This window comes from Mytilus trossulus, chromosome 8, assembly GCF_036588685.1.
Source record: "Mytilus trossulus isolate FHL-02 chromosome 8, PNRI_Mtr1.1.1.hap1, whole genome shotgun sequence".
In the NCBI taxonomy this organism is placed as follows: domain Eukaryota; kingdom Metazoa; phylum Mollusca; class Bivalvia; order Mytilida; family Mytilidae; genus Mytilus; species Mytilus trossulus.
Window position 1 is genome coordinate 71056710 of NC_086380.1, and position 11326 is coordinate 71068035.

General features: G+C 33.0%; 1 protein-coding gene across 1 annotated transcript; it reads left to right on the forward strand.

Moving 5' to 3' along the window:
* The first annotated feature begins 3076 nt into the window (after window positions 1-3076).
* On the forward strand, window positions 3077-4874 carry LOC134727948 (complement C1q-like protein 4). The gene is made up of 2 exons (XM_063592346.1): window positions 3077-3271; window positions 4441-4874. Exons 1-2 carry the CDS (start codon window positions 3094-3096, stop codon window positions 4872-4874), a joined length of 612 nt encoding a protein of 203 aa, XP_063448416.1. The 5' UTR covers window positions 3077-3093.
* Window positions 4875-11326: the final 6452 nt, after the last annotated feature.

Here is an 11326-nt window from a genome sequence, read left to right on the forward strand (position 1 = left end):
TATCTTAAATTGTGTTTTATATTTGAATAAAAAGATAAAATCTTTAGATAGTTCTATTTCATCTTAAATCTTAATTATAAGATAATTGCACATTTCTCTGCATATCAAAATAATATATTGATACAAAAACCGTTGGATAGAATTAAAATTGAAGACAGAAATAAGACAAGCCTGGGATAGGGTTTTGTACCTTTGAAGTTATGATGAGTATGCATGCTTGTTTCTTGCATTTGTATATTACATCATGGCAGTTATGTAATTTGTCCAACTAGAGTAGTTTTAAAACGTTTAGTATGAAAACAGAAACACTGCCCTTAGAACGTTTAGTATTATGTAATATTTTGAGAGGAATGATACCTTTGTTTCGTTTGGCCTGATACTATGTTGTAAGAATAAATATGAAAAGAAGATACATAATTTGTAGATTGATACATGGTAATAATTCAACATTGGAAACTTTCCATAGATGAATAATTTAAAGGATACAATTTAATAGTAGATAACCGATCTTGATCAAGTTCCAAATGACGCTGAAAAGTGTCAAATGGCGTTAAATGACGAACAGAATACACAAGGGTCTGGAAATTGGGGTTCTTATGGTCAATTTTTCTCTATTCCATATTTTTTGTACACATCTGCGCTAGTCTTTATAATAAGGCTGTGACCAAATATTTTCTAGCCTTGACATCATATAGGACAATATTAGTCGCCTTAACTAGTTGTTTGTCCAAATATTCTCTGTTCTTCATATCCTTACACCTACAGTAATGTCAAACTTTCTTTTTGTCCACTCACGCCAGCCAGACTCTAAAACACATCCGACTCGTCGTTTCAGAATCTAATGCATACTGTGTAATATTTCCAAGAGCGTACACCAACACGTTGTGATATGTTTAAAACTTGATAAACAATAGAAATTCAACTGTTGACGTAACGCTGTTTTCAATTTGGTGTACAACAATGAGATTACCCAGAGTCATCTAGATTCTGGAAAGACGAATTGTGAAAATGTCAATCTAAGGAGATCTCTAATTAAAAGTATGATGTCAACGAGCAATCAGGGAAGCGTCAATCGAGCTTCAACAATATAATCAAGGAATAAACTTGGAAACATTAATTTCACTCTTCATTTGGGAACATGAAAAAAGGACAAAAAGAACATCCAGGAAACCCTGCTTCAGACGGTTAAAACGAAGCAACCGTCATTAGGAAAAGAAACTATGGCTCGTCATCAACAATAGAAAACATAATACGAATACCATGTTCTTTTACTAAACACAAAGACTAAAGAATCACTAACAAGAACGAATTTTATTAAACATATCCAACGATATAAAATAGGGGAGAAAGATATCAGAAGAACGTTCAAATTCATAAATCGAAAATAAACTGACAACACCATGGCTAAAATAAAAATAGAAAACAACCATCAGATATAGATCAGTTCAAAAGACACGACAAACAAAACTTAAGACTACAGTAATTTCAAACTTTCTTTTTGTTCATCCACGCCAGCCAGACCCTAAAACACATCCGATTCGTTGTTTCAGAATCTTATGCATTCTCTGTAATATTTCCAAGAGCGTACACCAACACGTTGTGATTTGTTTAAAACGTGATAAACAATAGAAATTGAACTGTTGACGTAACGCTATTTTAATTTTGGTATACGAACAATGAGATCTAGATTCTGGAAAGACGAATTTGGAAATGTAAATCTAAGGAGATCTCATTAAAAGTATGATATTCACAAGCAATCAGGAAAGCGTCAATCGAGCTTCAAAAATATAATCAATAAATAAACTTGGAAACATTAGTTTCACTCTTCATTTCGGAACATGAAAAAGTATCAAAAAGAACATCCAGGAAACCCTGCTTAAAACGATTAAAACGAAGCAACCATTATTTGGAAGAGAAAACTATGGCTCGTCATCAACAATAGAAAATATAATACGAATACCATGTTATTTAACACAAAGACTTAAGAATCACTAACAAACGGTACGAATTTTATTTAACATATTCAACGATATAACATAGGAGTGAAAGATACCAGAAGGTATTCAAAGTCATAAATCGAAAATAAACTGACAACACCATGGCTAAAAAAGAAAAGAAAAAACCAAACAGATATAGATTAGTTCAAAAGACACGACATACACAACTTAAGACTACGCAACGAGAACCCCATCAAAAACTAGTGATGAACTCAGGTGCTCCGGATGGTAAGTAGATCTTGCACTACATGTGACACCCGTATTTATGCTCATGTTATTACAAACCAGGTAAATAGTTCGGTAAGTCAAATTCTTAAAAAGGGAACGAGATTGTAGTTACGTCAAAAAGAACATATCTGATATTATTTGTGAAACGGATATTCCATAACGATCAACCAACTCGTGATGCCGTCTGTAAAATGTACGAAGAGATGATTTCAACTTTACCATTTGGAACTCTTGGTTTAATAGCTTCTCTTCCTATACTCACCTTATTAGACTTTAGACTGTAACGTTAACATATTAGTGTTGAGAATAATATTCAGCAAAGTCATTATAAGTCTTCCTGTACTGTTTAGTATCTGGTTGTACTGATGATTACTGTACTGGTTATTTCTACAATGCTGCGAAGGACGCCACATGTGGAGCAGGATCTGTGTATCCTTACGCAGTTCTTGATATCACCACCTGGTTTGTGGTGGGATTCGTGTTGCTTATTTTTTAATTTTTTTTGTTGTGTTTTGTGTGCTATTTGTTCTTTCATCGTTTTCGTTTTTGTTTTATTTTGTCTTTTCATCGTTTTTAGTTTATGATTTATTTTGTTTTTATTCATAGTTTTTCGTTTTAGATTTTAGAGTTTGAAAATCTGTTGGGTATCATTTGCATCTTTTCGTATTGACAATCCCTATGTTGTTTAATTATTTTTTATAAATAGTTTTTCCTCTTTAATGCGCATATTTAAAGTAAAAGTGGCTACGCAGTGATTTCAATTTGATTTTGACGAATATGACCATGACCCTCTGCTTTCGTCGTTATCAAAACTATTCTTATCTTTGTACCTCGGATATATATAGATATATATATTCAATAAGTGTATATGCTTGACCTCCTTTCAAAAGCAATGGATTGTAGACTTATTACCTTTTTAGTCTTGTGTTTTGGATTATGTGCTGCAAATGATAAAGGAAATGTAATTGAAGAGCTTAAAAGTTTGAAGGAACGCGTGAATAAATTGGAAACATTGACAGAAAATTTGCTTAATGGACATGTTAAAAGTAAGACATTCATCTATTATTTAATGATTAAATATTTGACCTAAAGAAATATTACCAGGAAAAAAAGAATATGCCAATCAATATCAATCTATTATTTAATGAGTATTGGTTGTATACTAAATATTTGTCCTAAAGAAAATATACCAATCAATATCAATCGTACTTTATATGAAAATTTCTTCTTACAGTGTCATAATCCGACGTTTATTAGATATATACTATCATTAATAGATTACATGCATAACCAACACGCATTAATAAATAACTGAAACACACAAACAAGCGCGAATACACGCAAACCTGTGTGTACTTGTTTGCCTGGTTCAAAGATAACATCTGTTTGTGTTAAAAGTGTTCTTAGTATAAAGATAAGAAGATTTGAAGATGTTCTATTTATACATTTATATATTTTATAAGGTTGAACGATTTTCAGAACTACGTTGTAATATCGATGTACAACATCAAAATACACACATGAAGGAGGATATCTGGCAATCTCCCATGTAAAGTTATCGGTCCGTGCTCCCTCTAGCAAGGACCGATAACTCTGTATGGGAGATTAAATTACTGTTATTGTAATCTGAAAATGTTTTTTTCTAAATAATCCTCGTTAGAAATATGAATTTACATATGATTTGGGCAAACTAAACCTACCCGTTGAACAAGGCTATATAGGTTGCATTTCTGTAAATATTAACATTGCAATTTTCCATAGGACCTCCTTTAACGGCTAAAATTGTACCACTTTTACTATGAATTTTTGAAAAAAATCTTATCCTAGAATTAAGTTCATATGCACCACAAATTTTTTCAAAGGTCAAGATATAGGGCTGTGCGGCATATTTTTTACGTTTATATGCCCTGAACTTATCAGAGTTTAAACTAACACTAATTTTCTTTCTACAGCTACCTCGAATGAAAGGTTACCACAGATTTCAATGTAAACAATATGCACGTGTTTATTAACTTGTTACATTCCCACGTTCTGTCTCTCTGATATGGAACACAGAGAGCATAACTGGGAACCAGTATGTAAACAAAATTAATTTTCTATGAATATTCAAGATTTCCCCAAAAGAGCCGTGTTTTGAGAAACAGCTGTATTTACAAAGTGAAACCTATAGATTTCCTTATTCGAGTGGCTGTGTATATTTTTCACATATTTTTAGGGCTAGATCCATCCTATCCCAATGTTGCCTTCGATGCTGTTCTGTCCAAGAACTACGTTCATGGTGAGCAAGATTTTGTTTTGAAATTTGATCAAGTACTGACAAATGTTGGAAATGCATACAATTCTGCGACCGGAACTTTCACGGCTCCTTTTCCCGGAACTTACTTATTTAGCTGGAACATCCGGTCTGGGTATGTTTCCTCTATCGTAGCCAAATTAATGGTAAATGGTACTCCAGTGCAGGCAACTCATACTGACAGCAGTCTCAACCAATCCAATGGCTTTGAAGCCCATTCTTCTAAAACTGCTATCCTCAATCTTCAACAAAATGACAGAGTTTATATCGAAAACTTTCCCCAGCGCGGACAAATACATAGTGATGCTAATGGACATACAGGATTTGTTGGAACCCTTCTTTTTCAAAGTGAATAAAATTCTATTTAAAAGTTTTGTAAGATTCTTTCAACTTTTTTCGCCGTTAAAATAAATAAAAACAAATAGAAAGTGAAGTTTGTGTCAAAATGTTGCTAGTTGAGACTATAATATATATACCTCGGAGTTTAGTATGACGTTAATTATCACTGAACTCGTACATTTTTGTTTAAGGGACAGTTGAAACACGCCTTCGGGTGCGGATTTTCTCGCTGCATTGAAGACCCATTGGTGGTCTTTGGCTGTTATCTGCTCCTTTGTCAGGTTATTAGATATAGAAAGATGTGGTGTAAGTGCCAATGAGACAAATTTCCATCCAAACAATAATTTAAGAAAGGTAAACCATTATAGGTGTTGTCTATTTGACACATTCCTAATTTCATTCTCAATTTTAATGCATAACACTTTGTATTTCAAGAGAAATACATACACATGTACACAGCACCGGCATACACACTAAAATAAACATTAGTGCTGAATTTCAGATCAGTATAATTCTTTTCATGAATAAAAAAGAATTGTAATGATACAACAGGAGCACTGACAAATATAATGCAAATATATTTCCAACCGATTGCATTGCCTGTGTACTTAATGGTAATATTTATCATTAATGGTTAGCTTGTTTGCTAAATGAACCGTGAAGTCATTATTTGAAGGCATGCTTTCCTCCTTTCGAAGTAGCCTAGTCCAACAGACAGATATATTCGTTATCTGTTGGACTATAGTCTACTCTTAAAGGAGGATAGTTTACCTAACCTTATAATGACTTCACGATTCAGCTATCAAGCAAACTTACAAAAGCTATAACCTTTACCTACACACTCAATCGGCTGTAATCATGTGCTGTTGATATAACTTACGTTTAAGATGTTGTGTACATATCACACAATTTCGGAACTTCATCTTGACCGATTACCCTTGACGAACCTACATATTAGAATTGAACTTACTGTTTATTTGTTTTCTTTCTCAATATGTTTGAAATATTTCACCATATAAGTTTAGCATAACTGATCAATTTTTCAGAACAGCTTACCATTCTTGGAATCACGCCCAGTGTTTTGTGGGGTTATTGAGACTCAGTCTTTAGCTTAGTTTTGTTTATGTTTTGTTTACTGATGTATGTATGCTTTTTTATTTCGTTTAAGCCATTGAGTTGTTAGTTTGTTTACAACTTATAGGAGTTTGAATGTCCCTTTGGTATCTTTCACCTCTCATCTCCACAACACCCTTTTACAATGTTACTTGGGAAATAAAGAAAATTTTCTATTCAAAACCACTGTACACCTTTATATATCTAAAAATAAGAAGATGTGGTATGATTGTATTGAAAAAAATCTCAAGAGAACAAATGATATAAACAACTATTTGTTGCCGTACGGCCTTCGTTAATGAGCAAACCCAAACTGCATAGCAAGCTTTAAAATTCCCTGAAATGTAAAATAATTTAAACGAGAAAAACTTGTACGAACCAATATTGTCTGATTTATAGAATGAATTTTGCTGCCGAATTCAATGCAAATAAGGGTCGAAAACAAATCGAAATTTGACTCCACATGAAGGTTCATTAAAGTAGATAGACTGTGATGTAGGACTGGGAATTATGACTTTCACATGAAAAAGAATTTCCATAATATGTTACAAAGGTAAACATAGTTCAAGTTGAAAAGTCATCCCTTTTTAGAGTTGAAGCAAAGTTTTTTAACGTGCACCGTGCGTGATACATGTTTTACCCAGCACATTGGAGTTTAAGTCCCTGTCCGACCAGAAGTGACTGCATATCCAACAGAGTAAAACGAACACACGCAATGTCTTAACTATCGAGTAGAAGAAGCTCATGGAAGTCAATTATATTCACATCGAATCGTGTTATTGATATAAGGTTTAAATGGGCCATTGTACAAGGTGAAACACGAATACTATATATATCTCCTTCGATTTTTCAGTACGTATGATAGTGTTTAGAAATGTCGAAAATAATATGTAATCATTTTGTTGTTACATGAATAATCCTTCCCAATAAACGTCAAACAGTAAATTTAAAGTATCTTATATAATGTCAGTGTAATTATCTCGACATTTTTGTTTCAACAAATCCACTTCACCTTTTTGTATGCGTCACCTAGGGGCATTATGTTGCCAGGTCTGTGCGTTCGTCCATCCGTCTGGATCCGTCTGTCCCGATTCAGGTCATATTTTTTTGGCCGAAAATGTTTTTGATGAAGTTGAAGATCAATCCATATGAAACTGAGTACACATGTTCCCTATGATATGATCATTCTCATTTTATTGATAACAATTTCACAGCCCTCTAACTGAACATAAAAAATGATAGTGCGTTCTAAAGTCATTTCGTGTTTTAAAGTGTTTTTGTATCTTTTCATTTTGTTTCCGTCCCAAAAAACAATCCCCTTAAGAACCAGACGAATCAGTAAAATATGTATTTTTCAGTTGATAACTTCCGTCGACAGATAATTCTTGTCCATGATATGTATATTTTTGATTGTGTACGCGTACGGCTTTAACAATGAGGAAAACCCATACCGCATTGTCAGCTTTGAAAGGCCCCGAAATTACAATGTAAAACAACTCAAACAGAAAACTAACAGCCTAATTTATGTACAAAACATGAATGAAAAACAAATATGTAACAAATAAAAAAAACGACAACCATAAACGAACTATAAAAAGCAGTTGAAAAAGCTCGACAAGGCCGTGTTTATATGTATTACATTTTGGGAGGGATGGTCTAATATGCGTACCAAACAATGGCAGTATAAATAATTCGTTGCTTGTGGTCACTATCTGGCAGAAACTGGCAATGGCAACGTACTTGTACATATTCTTCTCGAAACTTTTGAGTAAAATAAAACCAATCCAGTTGAACGGGTATATGGAAATGTATAATACATGTACTTTCATTGATTTCGGAAAATTCAAATGCACAAAAATAGATGATCTTTTGATCTGTTTTGTATGGTTCTAATACAACAAAATTATAAATAGTTACAGAATTTGTAAACAGGCAATGGTTTACAGATGTATTGGTATTAATTTGCATGAGGTAGATTTCTATCCGGTCATGTTCTAATATGTTGTCCTGTTACATCACTGGACAAGTTTATGTAAGGGTTAAACCGGTTCACGCATATGATGTTCATCCCCACCACATCATGTGTGCGCGTGGTTTTCGTTGGTTCATGCCTGTCATGTTTATTTTCCATTAATTGTTTTGTTCATAAATCAGGCAGCTCCGTGGTGAAGGCCGTACATTGACCTAAAATGGTTTACTTTTTTAAAATTGTTATTAGGATGGAGAGTTGTCTCATAGGCACTTACACCACATCTGCCTATATCTAGTTAAGTTTTATTATTTGCATTGTTAAACATTTTGTCATTTACATTTTTATATAGCTTACTATGTGATATTGGTTTTGATCATTGTCTAAGACTATATAGTGACCTATAGTTGTTTACTTCTACGACATCTTGCATATTGTGGAGACTTGTTTCATTGGCATTCACACCATATCTTCTCTTTGTTATATGTGACTGATGGCGTTGTGACTATTTGACCACATGATAAAGGCCTAATTTAGATACCTTACTTTACTTAGTATACGTTTTTATTCCCCTGAAGTTGACACGAGATGGTTTGTAATGGTTCCAAATTATGTAATATCAAATTAATGTCACAATGATATAGATCTAGGCATGTTTATTACAGAATGCATTAGTTAGACAAATCATGCGATGTAACACTATTGAGTTATCAGAAAAAAGTCATAAAGCAAGCTTATGTGTTATTTATTACACACACATGTTGTTGCATTGCTTCGACAACCACCAGTTAGTCATAAAAATATCGTGTATGAGTCATACTTGTATATAAAAAGACTACTCTCGGTCTAATTAGTTTTGGTTAATTATGATAGAAAACATATATAACCAGAAAAATGCATGCTTAAGAATTATACCTAATACCATGTCATTTTACCTGACGCTGTGTGGAACACTACATTCTTGAAATGCATTATGCATTACTGAATTTATATTGCATTGTAGATCATTTCAATATGTCCATGATGGTGCTTATAGCAATGTATGGAATTTACATTTTGTAGGTAACCAATACAACTAATCAAATCTATCCCTACATCTAGAAGAATTTGACCATAGTAAAAAGTTCAACCACTAACCTACATTCATATATGACGTATTAAAAGACTACAATCAGTAAATGAAAATAACACACATTTATAAATCCTACTATGTATCTGATCTGAAAATGAAAAGACTTGACGTTTTTTTCTATTCATTAGAGTATAATAGAATTGAAATTTATATGTATTCTTCATAAGGAGCTTGGACTTGATTTTCACGCACCAGGAACGTTCAATCCCAAATGTTTGGAAACCAAGAATGTACAAGACCAAACCATACGAAGAGCTAAAGATCTAATGCAGATCGTCAGTATAAACCAAAATGTTCTGTTGCAAATAGGTAAATACTATTTTTGCCATTATCATCTCTCTTTAGATTTAAAACAAATGCAATTAAGCAAAAGTGTTTCAATCCATAGATCTCGCCCCACTGCTAAATCGCCCGAAACCAAATGGTCCTATTATTTTATTTTCAAAAAAATACAATATTTTTTGGAGTTATTTGTCTCAATCGTTACTATCAAAATAGTGAAAATAGAGGACATATTTGTGAATGCAACAATTGTAACATATCTGTACATGCAGTTATCTGTGACAAAGATATTCTATAGTATTCAACTTAATCATGATGCCATCCGTTACTCTTTCAAAGTGAATACATCAATTTTACAAATAAATATTCTTGGCTCAATAGTATCAAGTATTAATTTTGAATACTAGTACGTACATATATTAAAAAAAGATAATAAGGTATTGTACCATCTTTTATCAACGCTTTTACAACCCTATGAAGTTACAAAAAGAAGCATTGTTTTTTTCAATACTTATAATAACATTGTTAAGCTACGAACATGAATACACGAATTTTATAGCTTGTATATTTGTTTCACCTGTGCACTTTATTGTGGGACCACGTGTTATCATGAATGAAAAGTTGTATAGAGTGATGCAATTGCTTAATGAATAACATATGATCTGAGTTAGCCAATCAGAATAAAGTATTATAACGAAACCTACATCTAGTTTATGTTTTAATTGAAATATGCATCATTTCCATTGCCTGAAGCAGGATTGCCGTATTCGTGCCTTACCTACACCATGTCACCTTTCTCAAGGACTTCTACTACTCTCTGACCTCCCATACTATATCTTTTAGAACTGCAATATACAACTGCAATCTGGTTTTCATTTTTTACTAACTTTAGGGGCAGTTCTTGGACACTTAGTTTAAATCCAGTAAACGATTAGAGATAGACACCCTTTGTGGGGACAATAAAATTGTTATGTCTAGAATCATAAGCATTTCAAATATTAGGGACCACTGTACTGTATCACATAGGTTACTCTGTTGTAACTAAAACAATTACAAAAGTAGACAACGAAAAGTATGTATTTCACTAAATGCGCATGTAAATTTAATCGATTATTTAGAGATCAACAAATGTTAAGAGATTTACATAAAGTAGTGCCTACAATGACGATAACCGGATGTAAGAAATAAAAATGCAGCGTGAAATCAATATCCTTGATGAATTTGGTAATGAGAGTGGTACACAGACAACACAATTTCTATGTTAATGACAACGATAGTGTCTTTTCGTGTAATGAAAAATGTGTGAACAATACGACGTTGTGTAATTTTCATTTTAATACACTCGAGTTGTCATTGAACAATAGGTTCTTACTTTGACGTTATTACAAACGCCTATTGTGATACACGAATTGAAACAATTCGTCAACTTCCTAGCAGTTGTATATTTTGGTGAGTTTCTAGCTCATTTTCGTACACCTTTAAGTTTAATTGTTTAGATGTGCATTCCTGTTCTAGTAATACTCATTCAGACAACTATTCAGAAGTAGTCTTTTCTCCTTCTGGAATTTGGTCGACACCATTTTGTCACCTTGGCGCTTTTGATTAATGTCTTTCTCGTCGTCACTTAACAAAACGTGATGACTTACAGAAGTAGACACTCCCATTTCATCTTCATTGTGATCGTTGTTATTCGATATGTTTCTATGGCAATCGCCCTCTTCCAGTATTGTGTAAAGAATGTTCTTTCTAGTTTTGTTTTCTTCAGATACTGCATCAAACCTTTCGGTGAAATGTACCTTTGTCTCTAAAACTACCTGCATTATCTCTGATTTGTCTTTAAAAAAACATCTACTCCCTCTTTAAGTAAATTGTTTCATTAATAGTGGTATCTAGCTTTTGTTTCATTGTCCGCAGTTCTTTGTGCAAACTTTCAGTTTGCTCTGCAACTAGCCTAACAAAAGTAAAATATTTTA